General features: G+C 37.8%; 2 protein-coding genes across 5 annotated transcripts; one reads left to right on the top strand and one right to left on the bottom strand.

The window, feature by feature from the left end:
- The first annotated feature begins 1,500 nt into the window (after window positions 1-1,500).
- On the top strand, window positions 1,501-21,349 carry LOC141462302 (uncharacterized). Of its 4 annotated transcripts, XM_074144036.1 has the most exons (9): window positions 1,501-1,613; window positions 1,710-1,764; window positions 3,256-3,324; window positions 5,366-5,510; window positions 13,385-13,630; window positions 17,059-17,187; window positions 18,162-18,266; window positions 19,452-19,644; window positions 20,252-21,349. In XM_074144036.1, the coding sequence occupies exons 2-9, from the start codon at window positions 1,720-1,722 to the stop codon at window positions 20,361-20,363; spliced, it is 1,044 nt and encodes a 347-aa protein (XP_074000137.1). In that variant the 5' UTR covers window positions 1,501-1,613; window positions 1,710-1,719; the 3' UTR covers window positions 20,364-21,349. The 4 variants fall into 4 exon arrangements, with proteins under 4 accessions (XP_074000137.1, XP_074000139.1, XP_074000136.1 ...); XM_074144038.1 differs by lacking the exon at window positions 3,256-3,324 and having other exon boundaries at window positions 1,505-1,613; XM_074144035.1 differs by having other exon boundaries at window positions 1,524-1,764.
- Window positions 21,281-24,999, bottom strand: LOC141462303 (uridine diphosphate glucose pyrophosphatase NUDT14-like). Its single transcript, XM_074144039.1, has 6 exons — window positions 24,701-24,999; window positions 24,580-24,623; window positions 23,849-23,913; window positions 23,559-23,766; window positions 22,543-22,619; window positions 21,281-21,515 (listed from the first exon to the last, which is right to left on the bottom strand). Exons 1-6 carry the CDS (start codon window positions 24,785-24,787, stop codon window positions 21,361-21,363), a joined length of 636 nt encoding a protein of 211 aa, XP_074000140.1. The 5' UTR covers window positions 24,788-24,999; the 3' UTR covers window positions 21,281-21,360.
- Window positions 25,000-25,175: the final 176 nt, after the last annotated feature.

The following is a 25,175-nucleotide window of genomic DNA, read 5'->3' as shown; positions in this document are numbered from 1 at the left end:
CGGTTTGCATGTTTCTTTCAATAAATCGCGCATCGTTTGGACCGGAACCATCTTCCGTGCTCTGAATATAGGATCCTGGTTTGAAGAAAACATCCATCACCGTCATTTTGGAAGTGGACATCTTTTCAAAGATCACTTCCAACAAATGAATTTAAGCAATATTTTTTAGCAATAATATTTCTAACTTATCTGCTTCTGGATTACATTAAAAGTAAAATGTCAAAAAAAGTAAAATTAAAAATAAAAACATTACATAAAAAAATGTAATGTAGAAAACATTTATTATTATTTTTTTAATAGAACTATCGCTACGATTTTCTTTGAATCGCATATATATTCTTTTTTCTTAAGGCAAACTTTACAACAGCTATCAATTTCATTTGATTTTATTTTATTTTAAAAATTAAAAAAGTGCGAATTTCTTGCAAAATTTTGCGATTTCGTATGAATCTTTTAAAGAGCGGTTCCGTCTCTATTTGGCAAAGTTGTTTTCGTTCTTTTTCGAGTTTGTGGTGCTATCGGGAACGAGCAGCAGGTAATAGGTTTTAGAGTTACATTTCTTATCTAAGATGTCTGCTGCATAAGTTATAAGTTTGGCACGATGTGGGGGATATCTTAAATGGATGTTAGGCATGCTGCTCTGCCCTGGCTGATCTCTGATACTAAGCCGTTCGCCAAGTCATGACGGCTGTTTCGAGCGACAATCCGTGATGCGTACGGCCTTTCGAGCTTTTGTGCTGGAGTAGCATTAACTAAGGCCAGCAAGCGAAATACATCTCACTAGCTTCCATTGATCCCAACAGGATCTTAACCTGCACCCGGTGCTCGTGTCTACTCACTTTATTCTTATGCATTTTGTAAACTAAGTATGCCCATTGGGTGGCAAGCTTGTTTTCGTCTAGTTCTTGAGGTCAGAATATGATGAGACCAGGAGTAATGAGAAATTCATGTATCTCTTAAAAACATCAAAGCACTTTGGGCTGCCGATCGTTTAGGAAACATCTTATCTAATCTAATCTAACAACAGATACGTCTCTCACACTTTCTTATTAGAAATATATTTTCCAGATTTTTGAATCATTTTTTTCAATAAAATCCAACTGAGGATGGCAATAGCTTTCGTCAAGCGTGTAAACATTACAATGTAGGTTTCAGATTTTTGGAAACTCACTACGAGATTTCTTTGAACAATGGTACAACTAACTGTCCGTGTGTTAGTCGTAGTAAGAGAAAGTCGTGTGAGTGTTTCACACAATAATTGTTTCCCTGCAATTAATCTAGGGAATTAAAGAGCCATATGAGTCATAATTTAATAATGCAAGATCGGATTTGTTTGTTTGTTTTTTTTATTTTTTTACAAATTGCATGGAAGTTCCGAGAAATCAGTTCAGCGAGTGGATCACAGAGCGCCGCCAAGGCCCAGGAAAGTTGACGTGTCCGGTTGCCATGACAACAGGCTGTGTCTGGCTTGCCGATTGGCTCGTCGGCTTGGCTCCTAGAAAGCAAACCCCACCACCACATATAGCAACCTCTTCGAGTTCAAACTAGACCTCAAGATTATTCTACCACTTGAGGAAAATAACTTTTTTTTTATAGTGCAATACCTCACACTTGTAAGAAAATATAGTTTGATCTTACGTGAAAGATTATTATTTATTTTGTTTTTTGGATAAATTGTTTGAAGTAATTAATATTTATTTAATAATTAGAATATGAACGATGCCTCAACACGACCAACTCCATAATTTCTACAACGTTAATTCTGTAAGTCTGTTTTTTTTTTCTGTATACTATTCTTTTCATGTCAATAATTCTTTTAATGATATCTTATTGCTTGGAGGGTTGTTCTTATATCAAAAAAGTCGTTAAGTACTAGCCTACGTTTCGGAAATATTTATTATACTCCTAAAGAAAATAATAAAAATAACATGATATTTCAACATGTAATATAAAAAAAAGTTGGAAAAAATGGTTTAAAACTAACTGGAAATTTCTTAATTACTGAACAGCTTTTTGTCCTAGATCTCTACTCTTAGATGAACTAATTTCAAACTTGAGGTTATTGAATGGAAAATATGTCACCAAATAACTGAGACTTAAAAAAAAAATTAAGGCCAGAAGATGGAAGTAAATATTTACGAAACGTCAACAAGAAAGTAGAATGTGCACATCGTTTGGGGTACCCCCCCTCCCAAAAACAAAAAGTAGTCACTAAATCCGTTCATCAATGTCACGATTTTGTGTTTTTTGATACTTTAGATTTGGTTGTACTAATGATGAGGTATGTGATAGACAAATCACTTTTTGCAAAATTTTGTTGATCTTGAAAATGGATTTTTTGTTTGGCGGAGTTTAGGGGGTACTGACCGTATTAGTATATCCTGTTAGTACATCAATTTGGCATACAACTAAAAATATAGTAAAGAGTTACTAGGTTTAAAGAACACTAGTCCAATATTTTAAACTTAGAAGGAGAGTTAGTAGGGATGAAAGTATTGCACTCCAGATTTCCACTTTGTCTTACTGCTTGGTGAGAAGTTTTGATATCGTAACTGATGTTTTTCCTTAAGGTCCTCATTTTACGAAAAAATAATGTTCTTAGGCATGGTCTGTGTATGTGCGCGCCGATGTACTCTTTCGGTTATTTTCGCGAAAATACACAGAATCATAGTATTGCCTTATAGAAAATTTTCAGAGCAGGAAAGAAATATTTACCTCTAAACAATTTTATTATGGTCTATGCACGTTGACATTGATTCGAAATAACATTTAATGAAAGTTCTAAAAAAGAAAATTAGTCGCTTTATAATGTTGTGAAAGAAAGTTAAGAATTTATAAATTTGAAGTAAGAGAAAGTGGTGTAGAGTTGCGCAACGGAACTCTACTTAATTCTGTGAGAGGAAAGTTTGCTATGGAGTCTTGATTTTCTTAAAAATTATTCCTAATGAATTTTAAAATAAGAATAAACTTCTTTAACCCAGAACTTAAATAAATATTTGAAAAATTTGTTTTTTTTTTTTTTTTTTTTTTTTTTTAAAGAAGATTTTAAATGAGGATTCTGGGGACAGTTAGGTGAGTTTAGGCTTCCTAACTGAGGTAACCCATGCAGTATATGTACGGTTCCAACGCTTTCAATAATAATTTTAAAAAATATGTTGCAAATTTTAGTTTAAATTAAATTAATATATTGCACAAATTAAAATTTTAAGAAAATCGATTGTAACGAAATTCGCGACTTTTCTTGTGTTGTTTAAGGACCTGGACAACCTTTCTTCATTGGTCGCGCATTGCCATCTCTTCAAGCCATCTCATGCTGTCTCTTTAGTAAGCCATCTTAATATTTTCCTGTTTTACCATCATTGCCTCATAGTTTTAAGTGTCCTGAAATCTCTTAGTTAATTCACAATTCTCTTCACTATTGAGCTAGATCGTCTTGTAAATTAATCAGTTTACTTCACGAGGGAGGGTTCTGAAGGGAATTTTTATAATAATTTTTTATGCTGAATGTGTTTTGCATGTTACGGTTCCTTTATTTTCGATCTCACATTATTCTTTACGGTCATCAGGGTACTGAGGAACTTGAAGGAACTGCTTTAAGAAAAAGAAAGAAAAAATGAAAAAGAAACAGATCTTATAGCCCTTAGGCCCAGATACCCATGCCACTTACCTTTTTATTTAATAAAAATACCAGGAAAGTGATTTTTGAGGGATTTTTAAGAAAATGTAACCTTAAGGATATTTTAAATCCCCAAACAGTACATGTATCGATATACTCTTCCTAAGGAACATTAAGAACTAAAACATCCAAGTTTGAAGAATATGGGGGTAACCGGAAGGACAAATTTATAACCTGATGAAGGTTTGCTTTCTTACCGTAATGTCTACGATATATGTATTCCAAAAGCAATTATCAAATCTCCTACGTTGTACACGATTGTCGAATTAAGAATATTCGAAGGTAAAACATCTGCGTCATATGTGAGTGTCAGAGGTCGCGTAGAGTGAGACAGAAGGCGGAAAATCGGTTGAAAAAACTCTACTGGAGCTAAAAAATTTCAAAAGTGAAAAGCCAAAGCCTATTATATTTTATAACTGCTAGGACAAAGTCGTGTGTGACAGACCGGTAATATTCTGTTTTGGAATTATTGGAACTGATTGATAGCTGGGCCAGAATATGCTGCAGAAATACTGGCGGTATAACTTAGAGGTAAACCAAACCACTTACAGTAACATACACAGCTAATTGACAAATTTTTTTTTTTGTTTAATGAAATTTGAATTATCTTCATTTCTAAAATCAATTTTACACGAAAAGAAGTTTCAAATAAAAGAGATACGCCTATAAATGTGCAATTAGCATCCTAGTTCAAAGATATCTTTACAGTTGAACATATGATTTAATTCTCAAACTGGACAGTATCCGTCCGTTTATTCTTGAGCATGCGACCGGTTTCGGATTTTCACCCACCATCAGAGATAAAGTATCAGTTTTGTGTAGAGAATTTTTATAAGGTTTCTACCATAGGCTACATGATATATTTCATGGATAATAATCTGAAACGGATTCAGATATTGCAGAACAAGCAATTTCATGAAGGATGAAGAACTATTTATTGTCTTTACGGAAAAAATAATGAAAAACTGAGAAAATTTTAATAAATATGTCACGACTTAATCTCATGGCAACTTAAATAGACAAAATTTAGTTTAAAATATTCACTAAATATTCATTCTTTCAATATTGTCGAGGTTCACCTCTATAAAATGTAATTTATTTATTCTTTCTATGAAATCGCGAAATCCCTGTTCCTTCAAACTCTCCATATTATAAGCTTTGTTTTTTGGAAAAAGGTTGTTTTTTACTAAAGAAAAAAATAGTACTTTCATATCCAAGAGGCCGGTTGGTGATTTACGTAATTGGGATAAAGTGGAAACAGAAAAGAAACTAGCGGTCAGATTATTTTCTTCAGTATCGCAATTTTGAAAACTCATTTAATGTTTCATTAATAACAGGTTTGAGATTCGCAATGTTTACCGGTACAGCACTTTAGAGCCACGCTTCACATGGATCCCTCCATAGTGAACCCTGCAAAAATAACTTCTGGATAAAATGTTTCAAATAAAGAGATTAGTGTAGTGTGTATAAAAAGATAAAGGAAACAGTAGGAACCTTCTTACAGAAAAACTGAAAAAACGTTTATATAAAGTGACAATTCCGTTTGATTGATTTTAACGAAAACCGTTCAACCGGGTCCTCGGTATTTCTAAATAAAATTTCCAATGTTAACAATTGGTAAAATCCCTTTATTTTATTAAATTATTCTCGGTTACATTATTGTTATTAATACCTGTTTAAATTCGACAGAGTTGTGAAGATGGCACCTACAGACCGAACATTGCCACTGCAGTCACCTTCAGTCTCGAAGACTCTGAGTTCATGGGCGAGCCACTGTTAGCTTCCTCCCCAGTCGACACCATCATCTCAGACCACAGAGACAGCTATAGCCAGGGTAAGTAATAGCTACCTGAGCATACAATTACTAGACGAAGATGACTCACCAGTTTGAAATGATACTAAAACGTTATCTTTGACTACAGTAGTAACATCGTCTAAAAAAATTAATGTAAACAATTATAGCATAGCATTTATTGTCGCCGTGCATTCATGCATTTTCGTATAGGAAAGCTTCTTCTTTTAATTGATTTATTTGAACGGCGGATGCTTCTAAACATTTTTTAATTTTCTGGCAGAAGTACATTGATTTTTTTTTTTTATATGACGTGCAAATTTCTTGTCAACCTTTCTTAAAGATTAGGTGTACATCCCTTGGTTTTAATTTTCACTTTTTCTTCGTAACTTCAGCAAATAATGAGTGATATTCTATGAAAATATTGGTTAAATTTACCGCACAAGTATTATCATATACGAATAGTTCAATAGTACAAAAATAAGTAATTATTATTTTCCAATCGGACCGTAATTCTTAAAATCGAACCACAATAGTTAAAAAAGTTACACTTTGTTGTTTTACGCAAAAAATACAAATTATTAATACGGAAATGACGAAGCGAACTTTCTGCTGGAGGGATAAAAAAAAAAAACACTTTGAAAGCTTTTTAATTAAAAATTATCGTGCGATTTACTCGGGGCCTGTTAGTGAACTTACGAAGGTGCACACCATTTTATCCCCTAATCTCCTCAAGCTCTTGGTTAATTCTTTGACACAAGTTTTCAAATACTTTCTTTTTTTTTTTTTACAAAAATTTTATTTTTATTATCCTCTGTTAGTTGACTGGGAACTAAACTAGAATGTAGAACGCAGGTTGATGTTTTCTTTCAACTCTCCCAACCACTTTCTATGATTCTGTAGAACTGTCTGTATGAACCCTATCATCTTAGGGTTCTTTTTTCCCTGTTTGATTTTTTTTTATTTTTGTTCAGTGAACAAACTTTTTCTGCAGGGATTATGAAAATTTTTGATTTAGATGTATGTTGGACCAATTTGCTTTAAAGCAGAAATTAGTTATGTGTAAAGGGTTAAAAATAGAAGAAAAAATATAACTAAATGGGAGAGGGTTTAAAGGTGAACTGAGGAGTGCCAAAAACATAAACAGAGGTTCATAAGAGTGGTAGTGGGGGTGCCGGCCTTTAGTGAGGGATGGATAGTCGTAGGGCAGCCATAGTCTATTGTAGACGCAAGCAGAGAGCCAAATTACAAAGTAAAGGGGAGCTTGTCTCTCTGTGTGTCAGTACCTCACTCACACGGTCTGGTTAGCGGGGTTACCTCTATGTTTATTAATGCTAATGTCTTATGTATATGTTGATGTTACTGTAAATAGTACTGGTAGGTTGACGAAAGAGAAGATCAAGCGTTTCTGTTATATTTGGGAATCTTTTAGTTACGCAATAAAGTTTTTGTTCATTCAATCTATTGATTGCCCCCATTTATTATTTAACCATCCCCTTCCTGGTGTGGGTGCAAGAGAGAAAGTGTGCGAGAGCGATAGAACAATAGCCTAGCTTTAGGGAGAAAACACGATGAGTGCAGACGCGCTACGAAAGCAAGAAAGCGGAAGCAGCAATTCGCTGGGTTACATATGAGTTGATTCTCCGATAAACATCCGTGTTAGCTATTAATCGTTAGCAATAGATCTTTCAGAGAACGCCAGCTCGAGGCATAGGCTCTCGTTGCTAATGCTAGGAACATCAGGCATGCGGCTAGTTCCCTGGAGATCATTGTAAAAAAAAAGACATTCAAGCTGATTTGGTAGCTGTTGGAACCCCAACTTCACTTTGCTGCATAATTGAACAGCTACATAATTTTTGTAAATAGAAAAAAAATAATTTTTATATGTACATATGATTGCTTATCAAAGAAAAATAAAAAAGGAAAAGAGGCAAATAGCCCATTTTAAAAAGTCTTTCTCAAGACTCTGGAATGGCAGTGTGGTTCTTTGGACGGTACAGAGATAGCGACGCAGTCGCGACGCCAGGGCGCAGCACGGTCGACTTCGCTATAAAAAGGGCAGAATCGGCCGTGTCTGCATCAGTCCAAGATAATTTTTCAACGGGAAAACATCCACAATAGCTACCTTAGCTGGAAGATTGCTGACTGGGCCTTACTCTCAACCTGGATCTCTGTACCGGCCAAAGGACCTCACTGTCCGGACCAGAACAAAAAATCGATCACTTAACCCCTGTATTGTGAAGAAAGAAGAAAGAAGGAAGTGCAGCACACGAGACGCCTTGGTTTACCAGCTACGAAGGCGAGCCGAACGCCAGCGCTGCCGCAGTGCGAGACAAGAGCGAGGACCAAGCCCAGCACACGAGCCGCTGCAGTTCGCCAGCTACGGAGGCAAGCCAAATCACCAGCGCTGCCACAGTGTGAGATACGAGCGAGGACCAGGCCAATTGGTACCGGGGTTTATCGGGGTGCTGGCCACACTGCCGGGGCTCCCAAAGCCGGTTGACTGGTATTAGCGAACGGCCCTTTTCAGGGCCTCTCACATCACTTTTGCTGTGGCCTCGCGCTGGGAGCAAGCCATTCTCGGAGCGGCGCAGTCACTTCAACCAACAGTGTGAACGGCCCTTTTCAGGGCCACCCAACTGTACGGCTACCCCGCTGGGGAGCGCCATAGGCGAGTCAAGCGCCGACACATTTTTTTGTGAACGGTCCTTTTCAGGGCCATCCAGTCACTTGTACCTGCGAGCGGTGAGAAGAAGAGCTTGTATACTGGACTTCATCCCTCGGCCGCATTAGTATACAACAAGTGGTGACCCCGACGTGATGACTGAAGCGAGGGACGCACCGCTCGAGCCTGCACCGGACACAGAGGCTGTAAGCCTCGTGAAGTTACCCCAGTTCTGGGAGGAAAATCCAGCATTATGGTTTCTACAAATCGAAGCTCTATTTGGGGCCTACAAGATCAAGAGCGAGGCTGGACGATTTCAAGCCCTGGTTGGTCAGCTACCATATCAGGTGCTTACACAAATAGCCGGCTCAGTGCAGTCACCTGGTCCAGTGCCTTACACGTCAACGAAGGAAAAACTGATCGCTATCTACAGTCAAAGCCAGGAGAGAAGGATACTAAGGCTTCTGGAACAAACACAGCTTGGCGACATGACTCCTTCACAGCTGTTGCGACAAATGCAAAACCAAGCGGGTACAGCGATGTCGGACGGCGTCTTACGTACCGTTTGGCTGCGAGCACTACCGCAGAGAGTGAGAGGGATTCTAGCCGCTATTGAACAGGACGACCTAGACAAGTTGGCCACTGTGGCAGACAAGGTAATGGAGGTAGACTCCAATACCTCTGTTCACGCTGTGAGGGATACTGACGGCGACAGACTTGCTCGACTGGAGAAGCAACTGCAAGATTTGCATGAGCAATTTTCTGCATTGGCCACTACCATTGAGCGCAGCAACCGTGGAAGAAGTAGGTCCCGGAACCGTGACCAAGGAGCTCCCAAGGATGGGTATTGCTACTACCACCACAAGTTCGGGGAGAAGGCCACAAAGTGCAAGAAACCTTGCAAATGGGAGACCACCAGCCAGCCGTCAACAAATGGGACGCGGTAGACGGGAAGGCGGAAGCCGCTACCGCTAATAAATTCCGCCGTCTCTTCGTCACGGACATAAAAACAGGGACAAGATACCTGGTGGACACTGGCGCGGCGATATCCATCATCCCCAACTGTAACAAGGCCAGGGAACGAGACTCAGGATTCAGCCTGTATGCGGCTAACGGCACTCCAATCCCAACTTATGGAGAGCAAAGGAAGAGCTTGGATCTTGGCTTACGCCGACTGTTCGTGTGGGATTTCATCGTGGCCAACGTCACGCAGCACATACTTGGGGCAGACTTTCTCGCCGGAAGCAATCTGGTGGTTGATTTGGCCCAGCGCTGTCTAATAGACCGGACCACAGGACTCGCAACTATAGGGTCCATTGAAGTCGTGGAGCTACTAGAGCTATCTACCGTACCACCGCACGTACCATTTAGGGAGTTGCTGCTACAGTTCCCTACTTTAACGAAGGTTGGCTCACATAAGGTACGACAAAACAACGGGATATTTCATCACATTGAAACTACAGGGCCTCCCGTATGCAGCAGGGCGCGAAGATTGCCGCCAGGCAAGTATCAAGCTGTCAAGGAGGAGTTCCAGCAAATGATGAACGACGGCATCTGCCGGCCATCCAAGAGCCCATGGGCCAGCCCACTGCATGTGGTTGAGAAGAAGGATGGAACATTGCGACCTTGCGGTGACTACCGCCTGCTGAATAGCAAGACCGTGCCAGACCGATACAATGTGCCTAACTTGCACGACTTCACGATTCAGTTATACGGCACTAAGATTTACTCGGCTCTGGATATAAACAAGGCGTACCATCATATACCAGTGGCGGAAGAAGACATTCCGAAGACGGCTATAATCACACCGTTTGGCCTATTCGAGTTCGTCAAGATGACGTTCGGTCTAAGAAACGCAGCCCAGACCTTTCAGCGATACATGGACCACCTTTTTAGGGATCTACCATTCGTGTTCGTCTACGTAGACGATATACTCATTGCGTCCAAGGATGAGCGAGAACACGAAGCCCACCTAAAAGTAGTGTTCCAGCGGCTGAGTGAGCGAGGGCTGACGCTAAGGACTGATAAATGTGTACTGGGACAACCGACAGTCAGCTTCTTGGGGTACACCGTGTCACCAGAAGGGATCTGCCCACTTCAGGAGAAGGTGAAAGCTATCCGGGAACTACCAAAACCAGCCACCATCTATGATCTAAGGAGATTTCTTGGGATGGTAAACTTCTACAGAAAGTGCCTTCCCAACGCAGCCACCACCCAGAGAGAGCTCAACAAATATCTCCACCACGCTAAACGCAGGGATAAGACGCCTATAGTGTGGTCGAGGGAAGCAGAAGCGGCCTACGAGAAGACCAAGGAGGACCTTGCGAATGCAACATGCATAGCACATCCTTCACCGGACTCTCAGCTATCAGTAGCTTGTGACGCCAGCAACATCGGCATGGGAGCAGTGCTACAGCAACAGGAAGAGGGCACACTACAGCCGCTAGGTTTCTTCTCTAAAGCGTTCAACAAGGCGCAACAAAACTACAGCACCTACGACCGAGAGCTTCTGGCAGTGTATGAGGCAATACGCTACTTCAGACCCATGATTGAGGGCAGGCATATCCTAATATACACCGACCACAAGCCACTAACCTACGCAATGCTACAGAGCAATAAGACCTTGTGTCCCAGGAGATTACGGCACTTGAACTACATCTCTCAATTCTCCACGGATATACGCTACCAGCGGGGAGAGGACAACACCGTGGCTGATGCTTTATCGAGGATTGCGGAGGTAACTGTACTGAACAACTTTCAGAATCTAGCTGAAGCTCAGAAACGGGACGAGGAAATCGATACCCAAGAGAAAAGGGAGACTCTTCGCCTCCAGCTAGTTCCGGTACCTGGTGCAGAGTACAGTCTTTTCTGCGAGACCACAAAGGGAACACCCAGGCCATACGTACCAGGGGAATTAAGGAAGCCAATCTACGAGAATCTGCACAGCCTTAGCCATCCAGGGATCAGAGCATCAAGGAAGCTGGTGACCGCTAGATTCTTCTGGCCAAACATGGAAAAGGACGTAGCATATTGGGCAAAACACTGCATACCCTGTCAACGGGCCAAGGTCAACCGACACACCTCGACATCGCTTGGGTCCTTCATGCCGTCCAAGAAATTTGAACACGTGCACCTGGACTTAGTGGGACCACTCCCACCATCAGACGGGAAAGAGTATCTCCTGACAATGGTCGACCGAGCGACCGGGTGGCCGGAAGCGATACCTCTGACTAGCATCACCGCTACCGCTGTGGCAGAGGCCTTCTATCGCCACTGGATAGCTCGATATGGAGTACCAGTCCGCCTAACAACTGATAGAGGAAGGCAATTCGAGTCGACGCTGTTCAACCAGCTAGCGCAACTTCTAGGGATCACGCATCTCAGGACAACGGCTTACCATCCACAAAGCAACGGAATGGTAGAACGATGGCACCGTTCCCTGAAGAGCGCACTTCGGACGAGGCTAGAAGAGGCCAGCAAATGGACAAAGACCTTGCCTACGGTCCTGCTAGGACTAAGGTCGGCTTTAAGGAGAACCACCGGGGTAAGCGCAGCAGAGGCAGTGTTGGGACAGCCACTACGTTTGCCCGGAGAAATATTCATGCCTCCTCGAACTCAAGAACCCACAGACGCCAGTTTACAACTGTTGCGGCAGGAATGGGCACGAACCATCAGTCCAACGCAAACGAAATGTTTTGTCAGCCCGGACCTGGAAAAGTGCACACACGTATTCTTACGAGAAGAGGTTCACAAGCGGTCACTGACGCCACCTTATTCAGGACCGTACCTAGTGCGGAAACGGGATGACAAAACGGCTACAGTGCAACTACCCGGCAGGGAAGACCGAGTTTCGTTGGACCGCCTCAAGCCAGCCTACCTACTGGAGGAGAGCCAACAGGATGCACCAAAACCTCCGGAGCCTTCTACCGCCAACGATGAAGGAAGCGAGCATCGGTCAACTAGACCATCGAGGACCATCAGGCGGCCAGTGCGATTTGCAACGTAGCTCTTCAATTAGGGCGGAGGCATGTTGGAACCCCAACTTCACTTTGCTGCATAATTGAACAGCTACATAATTTTTGTAAATAGAAAAAAAATAATTTTTATATGTACATATGATTGCTTATCAAAGAAAAATAAAAAAGGAAAAGAGGCAAATAGCCCATTTTAAAAAGTCTTTCTCAAGACTCTGGAATGGCAGTGTGGTTCTTTGGACGGTACAGAGATAGCGACGCAGTCGCGACGCCAGGGCGCAGCACGGTCGACTTCGCTATAAAAAGGGCAGAATCGGCCGTGTCTGCATCAGTCCAAGATAATTTTTCAACGGGAAAACATCCACAATAGCTACCTTAGCTGGAAGATTGCTGACTGGGCCTTACTCTCAACCTGGATCTCTGTACCGGCCAAAGGACCTCACTGTCCGGACCAGAACAAAAAATCGATCACTTAACCCCTGTATTGTGAAGAAAGAAGAAAGAAGGAAGTGCAGCACACGAGACGCCTTGGTTTACCAGCTACGAAGGCGAGCCGAACGCCAGCGCTGCCGCAGTGCGAGACAAGAGCGAGGACCAAGCCCAGCACACGAGCCGCTGCAGTTCGCCAGCTACGGAGGCAAGCCAAATCACCAGCGCTGCCACAGTGTGAGATACGAGCGAGGACCAGGCCAATTGGTACCGGGGTTTATCGGGGTGCTGGCCACACTGCCGGGGCTCCCAAAGCCGGTTGACTGGTATTAGCGAACGGCCCTTTTCAGGGCCTCTCACATCACTTTTGCTGTGGCCTCGCGCTGGGAGCAAGCCATTCTCGGAGCGGCGCAGTCACTTCAACCAACAGTGTGAACGGCCCTTTTCAGGGCCACCCAACTGTACGGCTACCCCGCTGGGGAGCGCCATAGGCGAGTCAAGCGCCGACACATTTTTTTGTGAACGGTCCTTTTCAGGGCCATCCAGTCACTTGTACCTGCGAGCGGTGAGAAGAAGAGCTTGTATACTGGACTTCATCCCTCGGCCGCATTAGTATACAACAGTAGCGAAGAGCTATTATTGCTGTATTATTATTTTGGGTTACGGCATAAATTACGTTGCGACCAATTTATCTCTGCTCCAACGCCGACACCACAAATTCTGAGGATGCTATGTTTGATGTTCACCAGATTAATCCTGGTTAGAACTTTTCTGTCAGTGTTTGAGGCAGCACTAATAGTGCTAAAACCTTTACACTCATCAGACACTAGTTTTTTATTGAATTACAGATCTGGACGAGTGGCAGACGAAGCCAGTAAAGGAATGGACCCCACAGGATATTGTCCAATGGGTGAACAGCGAGGCAAGATCCTTAAATGTATGTTGCACTGAAATGGCTGGTGAAAAATTTGCTCAGTACGACGGGTCTCAGCTTCTGTCATTCTCCCGTACAGTTTTCTCAGACATCGACAGCAGATTCGGCCCCATCCTGTTCCAAAAACTTAACGAAATTGCTGCATCACGTTACCAACAGTGTAAGTAATTTTTGAAGAAGAAAGGAACTTGATTGATTTTTTATTTTATTTTACGCATATATGTAGATAAGTCACTTTTATTCCCTACCTTATACCTAAAAAAATAATTTTAGGACAATTTTAGAGAGAGAAGAAATTTTAGGCTCACCTCAAATTTTCATTTTAGTATGTTTTACTGTTTTATCTGCTAAATAATAAGAATAAGAAATAATCAAAAAATTTTTACCAAAAAATTGGTTTTATGGTTCGCCGGAAGTGCGAATAATTTTTCTGTTTTTCAAGAATCTCTTGAGAAAAAACAATACGAAAAGAGATATAAACATTAAAATTTGAAAGAATTTCCAAACACCCAAAATCTAACCTTCTATATCTAATTATCTTTTATCACTAGAAGATTGCAATTTTTCCCAGTTATAGAACTAACTTTTCTCTACAATTAAGAACTCATTGATTTCTAAACATTACGAAGAGAGTTGTAAAGGTTTGAAATTTGACTAATTTGAAAAACACCAAAATTAACCCTTCTATATCTTATTACCTATTATAACTAAAACATTTTAATTTATACGAGTTATAGAGCTAACTTTTCTCTACAATTCGGAAAAGAACTCATTGAGTTCCGAAAAATACAAAGAGAGATATAAAATTTGAAATTAGAACGATTTACAAACCCTCTAAAATTTAACATTTTATAGCCGATTAACATGTATCAGTAAAACAGTGACATTTATACTAACTAATTTAGAGCTAACTTTTCTCTACAATTCGATAAAAAAGTCATTAAAATCGGAACAATACAAAGAGAGATACAGCTGTTTGAAATTTGAAGTAGTTTGAAAACAATAAAAGTTAAACCATCTATATCTCGTCAACCATTATCACTAAAACAAGGCAATTAGTACCAGTTATAGAGCTAACTTTTCCCTACAATTGGGTGTACAATTCATTAAAATCGGCGGACTGCAAAGAGAGATATAGCGGTTTGAATTTTGATGTAGATTGAAAACCTTAAAACTTAAACCTTCTATAACATGTTACCTGTTATCACTAAAACGTTGCAATTTATGTTAGTTATAGAACTAACTTTTCTCTACAATTCGGTGCACAACTCATTAAAATCGGCACAGTATAAAGAGAGATATAGCGGTTAGAAATTTGAAGTAGTTTGAAAACCTTAAAACATTACTATAACTAGTTACCCGTTATCACAAAAACGTTGGAATTTATACCAGATATAAATCTGACGTTTTTCTATAATTCGGTGTACAATTCATAAAGATATATATACTTTTCTCGACAAATCGGTAAATAAATCATTGAATTCTGAGGAATAGGAAATGAAATATTGAAGTTTGAATTTTTGTGTAGTTTGAAAACCTTAAAACTTTAACCTCCTGTATCTCATTAACTATAATCACAAAAACGTTGGAATTTATACCAGTTATAGAGCTAACTTTTCTCTACAATTCGGTAAAGAATTCATTAAAATCGGAACAATACCGAGAGAGATAAAGTGGTTCGAAATTTGAACGATTACAAAACCTGTAAAATTTAACCTTCTATAACATGTTACCTGTTATCACTAAAACGTTGCAATTTATACCAGTTATAGAACTAACTTTTCTCTACAATTCGGCGTACAATTCATTAAAATCGGAACAACACAAATAGAGATATAGCTGTTTGAAATTTGAAGTTGTTTGAAAACAGTAAAAGTTTAACCATCTATAACTTGTTACCTGTTATCACTAAAACGTTGCAATTTATACTAGTTATAGAACTAACTTTTCTCTACAATTCGGTGTACAATTCATTAAAATCGGTACAATATAAAAAGAGATATAGCAGTTTGAAATTTGAAGTAGTTTGAAAACCTTAAAACTTTAACCTTCTATAACTTGTTACCTGTTATCACTAAAACGTTGCAATTTATACCAGTTATAGAACTAACTTTTCTCTACAATTCGGTGTACAATTCATTAAAATCGGAACAACACAAATAGAGATATAGCTGTTTGAAATTTGAAGTAGTTTGAAAACCTTAAAACTTTAACCTTCTATAACTTGTTACCCGTTATCACTAAAACGGTGCAATTTATACCAGTTATAGACCTAACGTTTCTTTACAATACGGTGAAGAAATCATTGAATTCTGATGAATAAGAAATGAAATATTGAAGTTTGAATTTTGGTGTAGTTTAAAAACCTTAAAACTTTTACCTCCTGTATCTCATTAACTATTATCACAAAAATGTTGGAATTTATACCAGTTATAGAGCTATCGTTTCTCTACAATTCGGTGTAAAATTCATTAGAATCGGCACAATACAAATAGAGATATAGCTGTTTGAAATTTGAAGTAGTTTGAAAACAGTAAAAGTTTAACCATCTATAACTTGTTACCTGTTATCACTAAAGCATTGCTATTTTTACCAGTTACAGAGCTAACTTTTCTCGACAATTCGGTAAATAAATCATTGAATTCTGAGGAATAGGAAATGAAATATTGAAGTTTGATTTTTGGTGTAGTTTGAAAACCTTAAAACTTTAACCTCCTGAATCTCATTAACTATAATCACAAAAACGTTGGAATTTATACCAGTTATAGAGCTAACTTTTCTGTGAAAAGGTATGTAATGTTTTGAACTTTGAATGAATTTGAAAACCACCAAAATTAGACCTTCATTATCTCGAAATTTATTGTAAATGTAATATTGCAATTTATAGCAGTTATAGAGCTAACCACTCTCTACAATTCAGCAATTCAGGCGCTACGTTGTCAGAAAAGATTGCAAGAAGAAGAAGAGTTTTTGAAAACCGTTTTGGCTCATTTTCTACAACTTTTTTCTCGAAATCTATAAGACCTGGGTTGTTGCAAAAAAGTTACTGTTATAAAGGAGGATTTACCGTATTGCATAAAGAAAATTTGGTAATATTATCTTTTATAGAGAAAGAGATAAAAATGATCAAAGTTTGGTGTTTTTCAACGTTACGCTCTTTCGTGCACTTTTTGACAATCAACCCTTATACAACAGTATTTAAAATTATAAACATAAAAATACCACTTCTCATTAGCAGGTAGAATAGTTCAAAGTAAATTCTATTGTGCTATCACGAATAAAGGTATACTTCGCGTTAAGTGTAAGTTAATTATGGATATATCGTACTCGGTTCTTTTTTTTCTTACTCTGTGGTCAGAATTCTACTTCTTATTTATGTTAGTAAATTGAGTTTATGTAAAGTAATCTATAGTTCGTTTATTAAAGGACTTTTCTAAATTGAACTGAGCTTAATCGAGGGTGAAAATAAATCTTCTAATGTAATTAAAACGAAGGAATAACATTCTGTTATATGCAGTGTTATAGACCATATTTGATCTGATTTTTTGCTTGAAAGTTTAAAACGATAACTAAATTCTTTTGTTGTAGTGAATGGCGGAAGGTGTATAAAATATGGGTCTGGGGAATCTCAGGAAGACAAGGTGCCTTGCATGACAAATCTAGACTCGCTGAGGGAGGAGCCCAGCTTCAGACAGCCTCCCATGTCTCCCGGGCTGAGTAAGTCATTCTACTTTTCCAAACTGTTCGCAAAGGAAGAATTGTGTTCGCGCAGATTTTCTGATTGAGAGGTTGAATTGGTATAATACAAAAAAGTACAAATTTTATGTTGAAGCACTTCCCAGGTAGCCCTGTCAGAAAGATTTACTTCAAAATCAAGTCAATCCTCATTACAGAATAGTTTTTTTCCATTCCAGAAGGAATTCTGAGGCAGAGGAGATTACTAGGCATTTCTTTAAAGTAATGGTTCTTAACTTTTTTGTATTCGTGATCCCCTAAAACAACTTAAAATGTCGCTGTCCTACAGGTTCAGTGTCATTTACTTACTTTATTTTCCAATATTAGTTAGTAAAATCATTATCATCAAATTCCTGTGTATTACCTATGCAGAGGATTACGAGAAACTAAAGAATTTTTTTTATTTAATCTCATTTATGAAAGTTGTAAATTTTTGACAGACAGAGCCTGCAGGGAACTGCCTCAATGGGAAGTCTTAATTCTCTTAACTCTGGCAGCAAAACTGAGGAAACTTTTTAAAATGGATGATCCTCATTCGATGTACAATGCATCTTCATTTGAAGATCATGTTCATGTGATAAATTGTCATTTTTCGCATATGCTACGTGGAGATAAAACCATCGTTGATGCTTAGAATGTATTTGTACGACTACCTTCACTATTGTTCTGATATTTAAGCATATGTTATTAGCAATCTAAAGGGCGAACTGTGGCTCCTAGTAAAAGGTTTCACGATTATATTGATGAAAACAGATGTTTCTCTGAACTTAACACATCAATAACATTTACAAAGCCTAACTTTGGTTTTTCTGAGGCATGGTAGCTAGGCTGATATCTGAGCTTCCGGTGAGATAGGATGTCACACTTCTCTTAAAAGTACATCGATAAAAATATACTCAAACAAAAGTTTGAGCTAAATTCTTTAGTAAAATTATAAACTCTTACTTATTAAACAGGTGGCAAGACGATGGATTCTTCGGTGCCGGCACTTTCACCTCCACCTGCTCCAAAGAAGAAGGGTCCTGGACGCCCCAAAGGCTCTAAGAGAAAGAAAAAACCAGGTACCTCTCAGCTGTGAACTTTAACTATTTGTTCTTTTAGATCTCTCCACGCATTTCTACTGGTTCACTGGGAAAAATACGTTTATATTTTGTCTTTAGTAAGAATAGTTATTTTGCCGAAGTAAAGACTTTTTTTTTTACATATGAGCAACGTCAGCTAGTCTCCAACTGTACGAGAATATGAAAATAAGACTTCTATAATAGATTAGAATCGGGTGGGTCTAGTGTCCCAGGCATTGCAGTCAACAGAAGCTTATTGTACCTCGACCTTAAACTGGGTTTAATGGAAATTACCTCCATTTTGCCGGGTTCCAGTTATTCCAACAGTCGTTTTTGCATGACGTCTCCTCAGGTTTCATAAGCATTACACAAACTGACGTTTGCAGGTGCAAGAGGTCGTTCCCTCGATCCTCAGTCACTGAGTGCCCAGGGACTGAAAAATTAAAAAGAACTGCTCCTTGTGACATTTACAAGAATTTTTTTAACTTAGGCAGCAGTTCTCAGATTAGACCCTGCTACAACATTGTGTTACCAACACAGTCCTGAAAATGCAAGGAAAAATTTGGATTGGGAGAGAATAGCTATTTCATTTAGTGAGAAAAGTCATGCCTAGGTTTCTTGAGATGTCGCTTAAATGTTTTCTTCAGTATTGGGTATTTGTTAGAAAAATGACAAAATAAAGCACTGCCTATACTTGTGGCAACTTAGCGTAGTACTATCAAATTAGAGTCGGTGAATGGGGGTGGAAGAACCACAGTTTACTAATATTACTTATTAACAAGAATAATTTTAGTAATAGCCCGCAAGACGGTAAATGGAGGTGAGACCTTTTCTAAAATGAGTCGCGAAGTCACCCTGATTAATCAGATGGACGCGAAAGGATAAGAGAAGGCCAGGAGCGAATTTCGCTCAGGCATTTTTCTATTAGATTCTTTTTCCAAGGCAGATCTTCGTAAAAAAAAAAATTAATGTATATTGCAGTTGAAACTCAGTTGTCAACAATACTGTCTGGCAGCAACTAGCTCTTCTTGTAAACCGATTCTTATACTTGCTGCGAGGAATTGCTGTCAGACCGAGAGTGCACATTGAAAGCTCCAATCATCACTTACCTTGATTTGCCTGACTAAATTATTATTTACTATTATTTAAACAACTATTATTACTATAAACAACTACCTGTTCTAGAAAAACTTGGGCGCCTATGGGAATTTTTAAGAGATCTTCTGAAAAACAGGGAGTACTGTCCTAGCCTTATCGTCTGGGACAACTACGAAGAAGGCATGTTCAGATTTGTGCATTCTGATAAAGTGGCGAAGCTCTGGGGCACCAAGAAAGACAACCCAGACATGAATTATGAAAAGCTCTCTCGCGCCATGAGGTTATTGATTAATAATTTATATTCTTTCTATTAATTCGATGTTTTATTTGTAAATTATTAGATTCTTTTACTGGTAAGAGCAAACATTGCTACTGTAGCTAATTTTTAAAAATGGTTTTTCGTTGGAATTCTTGGAAAACAGAATTTTACTAAATATAGAAATGTACATTGCACATACATCACTAAATGATAGGGGTCAGAATAGAGCTTAAGATTGATGTTAGAGGTTTACTCTTGTCTGGCAATTCATTTTCTCTTCTTCCATCATGAGAACGACCATTATTAACTATCAGCTCACACAGTAATTCTCACAGAAACCCCTAAATTATCAACCTGACTTGAAGTTTCCTTTTAATGTATGTGGTAGGTTAATTTAGTGGTGGCAACGCATTTCAGAGGGGTTATTTTTTGTAAATCCCTGAGAACTAAATATTCAGTACCTAAACCGTTATTAAGTTTGTGATAGCTTTCTGCGGTTATTGGAATTATATATAATATTGAGAAATATCGCATTACCTCAACTTCACCAATTAGGCCACCGCAATATTTGCTCTGCCGAAAATCAATATCAACAAAATTACTACCAAAAAATATCATTTACTTCCAGATACTATTACAAAAGCAAAGTTCTGCTTCCCGTTTATGGCCGCCGCCTCGTCTACAAATTTGGACCCACAGCCACTGGATGGAAAGTCGATAATCCAAATTTCAAAGATTAAAAACTTGATCCTCTTATATTAGTTTAATGTCATGTCGATGTTATCATCAAGAAATTTTAATCTACATTATTGTATGATTTAAACGTTAAAGAGAATATATATTTTAATGTTAAAAGTATTATAGATATTTAATAATTTTTTGAAGGAATCTATTTTCAAGTTAAGTGTGAGTAAAAATTATATTAATCGTTACTTAAAAAAGAAAGAAACTTTTAGTTGTTATGAACTTTTATTGAGTTTGATTTGACTGTTATGTTTTATTGAACAAAGCTAGTCAATTTACAATAAATAATTACCAATTTTCATTAAAGTAGTTACCTTTATATTCGCTAACAATACAAGGATATGTCCTATATTTTAAAGAAAAGAAAAAAAAAGAAATTGTCAAAGTTGGCTGTTTTTCAACGTTACGCTTTTTCGTACAGTTCTTGACGATCAATCCTTATATCTCTTTCCAAGATAACAGCAATAACTCGAATAAACAGACTATTCCGTTTAGTGAGTGTGAACCAGTGAATTTGGTAGAAACAATACAAGAATCGCAGGCACACAGGAATATTGCTGAAAGGGTCCGAACACAGAAGTATGATCCATTCCAAGTTCTTCCCGTGGTTTTAATAGATTCTTACGAAAACAATTCATTCTTTCAAAAATGTTTTTGAATTCTGTGGATCTGGAAAAACAAATACTTCCGGTAAAACCAAATCTCAAAAATTGAACTCGGTCGGAAATCTTTCTTTTATGAGATATTGTATTTGTGAACTAACTCAGCATAAATGTTAGTCCTATTCTAGACATCATACCTGTAAAGCATTTTTGTGGAACTATCCTTTAATTATTTAGCTAGGGAAGTCTTTCAGTAAATGTACTGTGCAGAATACGCATTCAGGCAGTTGGTTCTTGCTGGTACAAATTACTAGTTTCCAAAGTTTGTATTTAATTAATATTTTACATCAACATAAATAAAAGAACTAATTCGTACTGTTTATATTGTTCTTCACAACACCTCCATCTTTCTAATATATGTAAAGAACCATCTCAGGCCGTATAAAAATTCCACGGGTACAGTTGGCGACGGAAGCTGCAAAAGTGCTTTAGCTTCGTCCATATTCAGTTCGATGACCTCTATCATCTCTTCATCTACTCCACCACCTAAAAATTTCAATATTTTAGTAAACATTCAGTATTCAACAACAACATTTCAGATGAATTAAAATAAGCATATAGAGTCTTGTTATTTATGAAGTATAATCAGCATCTGTCTAAACATGTGACAAAATTATATTGCAATAATCTCTTTAAACCTTATAACCACTTTTAAAGTACTGAGCAGTTTCTCTACTGATATTTCTCTCTGCAAATACAGTTAGCATTAGCTTCTGTACACGAAAACTATGAATGGTGCAACTTCTAAATGTATTTCGCGATCTGTAAAAAATTATTCGATATAAATGAACATTTTTCTACATCTAATTTTCCAATTACAGAATAGAGTAGTCTGTAAATTTTGTGAGTATAGATACCCTTTTATTCAGTGCCCTACTCATGGCTGATTTACAATCGTCCTCCATAAAAAGAGAGGTTGAAGCTTAAGCCTAAACTTATAGTTGGTTCACGTTATAAATCCTTAAACGGAAGTGGCACGGCATGTTTAATGATTTAGGCGAGCATAATAAGACCATTTAAGATGCAAAAATATGTTGCGTCCATATATTCTTGCAAAGAAGATGCTGGCAACCATCTGAGGTTTAGGCGGCCAGTCCCATCAAGAAATATTAAGATGAAGGAAGTAGGCCAAACTTGACTGAAAAGTTCTAGGAATTATATCAGTCTAAAACAAAAATAAGTCTACATTGTCTGGAGAGCTTGGGAGCTTTATTGACATTTATTGAACTCACAAAGAAACCTTAAGAAACTGAGCCTAGTAACTTATAGCTACTGTGGATTCTGTAAGGAGGAAGAGACCCCGAATACTTTGTTGAAAGCCTACTCATTTAAAGGTCGAAAGCCTAGATATCCTACCCAGAACTTTGTCAAGTACTATACTAAGAATCCTTAGGGAAACAGGCTTAGAAAATGTGCTCTGTGATGAGCTTTGATCGCACTAGGAGGCAGAATTTAAAATCTAGTTTTGTCGCACTGCATGAAACTTTCATTAAATAATAAAATAAAAAAATACCTGGGCATAGTTTCTGCCTATCGGTGATTTCTGTGTAAAACATTGTAGTTATGTCGCCTGAGATGCCAACTGCACTCCTAAAACAAATGGATGAATGTTAAAGGTAAATCGTAAAGGTTGTTTCAGCAGTCAAAAATTAGCTTAATAATATACAGCAGAAACCCGGGTTTGTGTATAAGAAAGGCAAACAATTGTTGATATGCTTGCCCTACCGCTTCTACAACTCACCGCCCTGAGGCAAGTATTGTACTTCTACTAGTGAATGAAACATGTTGGTTGAGTGCATTGGATAACACCAGATATTTTTTCCGAGACAGCCTGTAATTTGTAATCTTCGATCAATTTAGGGGGCCAGAGATGATGAACATAGAGTTACCATATCCAGCTTACTAGATTTTAGCATACTGGGGCGTGCCTCTCCCTTTCACAGGTCTCGAGCTAGCTTTTAGCATGTCTCTTTGGACACAATTTTTATAGATAATCTAAGTAATTGTTAGCAATTTAAAATGCTGATTAGGTGATAGCAAGATGTTTCTCTTCTTTCACTACAAACATTTCTCAGGTTCCTGGATTGCCTTTATAGGGCAACGTGGTTTAAGAAAAATTCTCTGCATAATGTGGATCAAGCAGAATACTATTAATTCTTTTAGTAGGGTATGCTAAGCAGAGAAAGAAAACTCATCTTTACTGAGCAGGTTGTGAGGAAATTGATTTCTGGTTGTAGGAGGGAGCTTAGGCTTTCCGCGTCGAAATATTGTTCGAATTGTTTGGGCCATAAGTGGCTCACATCTAGATCTAATTTTTCTTTGGACTATTGTTTTCTTATAAACCAACTGAATGGGTTTACTGGAGCTTTGGCTTGTGGTAGGGCTTGGTTTCTCACCACGCACAAATAATAAAATTTGACTAAAATAACAAGTATAAAAATAAAACCGTCACTTACATCCTAGCAAGTCACAACTGTTTTAAATAATCAAAAAATAAAGTCAATAATACATATAAAATTAATATTTAACCTAAATGATTGCACTTCATGTAAACTGGCTTCATCAACTATATATCCAGTCTCTTCCTTAATTTCATCCACAACAATTTTTCGGAGGCTTTCATTTTTGTCTACGATTCCCGAACAAAATTCAATTGTCATTCCCAAGCTCACTGGATATTTATTTGTGTCAATTTCATGTGTGCGCTCAGCTTTTGGAATGGAATTCAGATAAACACCTGGCGATAAAATGTAAAAAAGTTATTAGAAAGAAGTTAATAAGCTTTAAATTAAAAAGTGTCGGCAATGTTTATTTGTAACCTGGTCTGAACTGCTTCACACATACCAGACAATCTCGCGCCTTATTATATAATATGACAGAAACACTGCAATATTAGAAGTAGAAAAAGATTAAAAATAAATAAAATAAAACAAAAAATTAAAAGCGCATGTCATATAATGGTAAAAAAAAAATCAATTTTACATATGTAATTGCAATGAAAATTTGAATTAAATTGAGATACAACGCTAAAAGTTTTTGGGTATATTAATAATTATTTGAGTATTGAACTTGTAAATATATAGAAGCCTATTTTAAATGCATATGTGTTTGTGCAGAGGGTTATCAATTGGAGATGCTACCAACGAAAATTGATTCTAATGTTAATCAAATGTGGCTTCAGTCCGAATGAGCCCAGATAGCAAACGTAACAAAATTCTTGCATACCTAGTCAGCTATAAAAGTTAATTCGAATCTTCGTGAACTATTAGTTATATATATTTATCCAAGAGGCACTACCCTTGCCTTTAACGCCATACAATGAAAAACATGAAATGAAACTGAAGATAGGCGGAGTCTATGTGAAATAGAAGAGGAAGATGCTACTGAAGTAGACACTATATAAACACTATGAACAGATATAACTGATTTCTGTCTACAATTGGAAGTCGCAAGCAGTAAATTCGTAGAAAGCAAACAATAAATGTCAACTATAGGGTTTTCCAGCCTTCAAAACAATTGTTTATTACAAAACTACATAAAAAAATCATACCTGTGATGAATTTCAACGAGATCCCAAAATTTAGCTTTTCCGTCCTAGAAATATCATATTATTCACACATGCTAAGAAAAGAAAGTTTTCTGTGTTTTTTTTTTTTAATTATAGAAAATACCTGAGTATAAAGCATTTTAAAAGGAATCACATAATCAGATTTTGTAAACGCACAAACTTTAACATCACAAACGTTCATGTTTGACATTTTTGTGTGTAAATTGCTATATGATTTGATGTGTAAAGTTTAATTTAAAACCAGACTTAAATGCGAAAGTAGAAACGGTGAAAAATAAACAACTGTAAATTAACTAAACGTTCTGGTTGTAATGTCAGCTTTCACACTTCCAGATTTCACAGTACACATTTGCAGTGCCGTTCAGTTCACTGTTACCAGCTTAGATTGAAATCCTTGTCGGACAGCAGTTTGAAAGAAGAGAATCGATCGCACAGGATAGTAGTGTAGTACCATACATATGTATATAATATAAATGTATGCAGATAAGGTGAAGTTTTTAAAAGAATTATTTCTATTATCTTAACTGCTTATGCTTCTTTAATATATTATTTTCTTCATCTAATTATATTTTTTAATT

This window comes from Rhodnius prolixus, unplaced genomic scaffold (genome assembly GCF_049639745.1).
Source record: "Rhodnius prolixus isolate KJV_2025 unplaced genomic scaffold, Rpr scaffold_30, whole genome shotgun sequence".
Taxonomy (NCBI): Eukaryota; Metazoa; Arthropoda; class Insecta; order Hemiptera; family Reduviidae; genus Rhodnius; species Rhodnius prolixus.
Note: the sequence above shows the minus strand (reverse complement) of the source record. Positions and strands in the feature narration are given on the sequence as shown.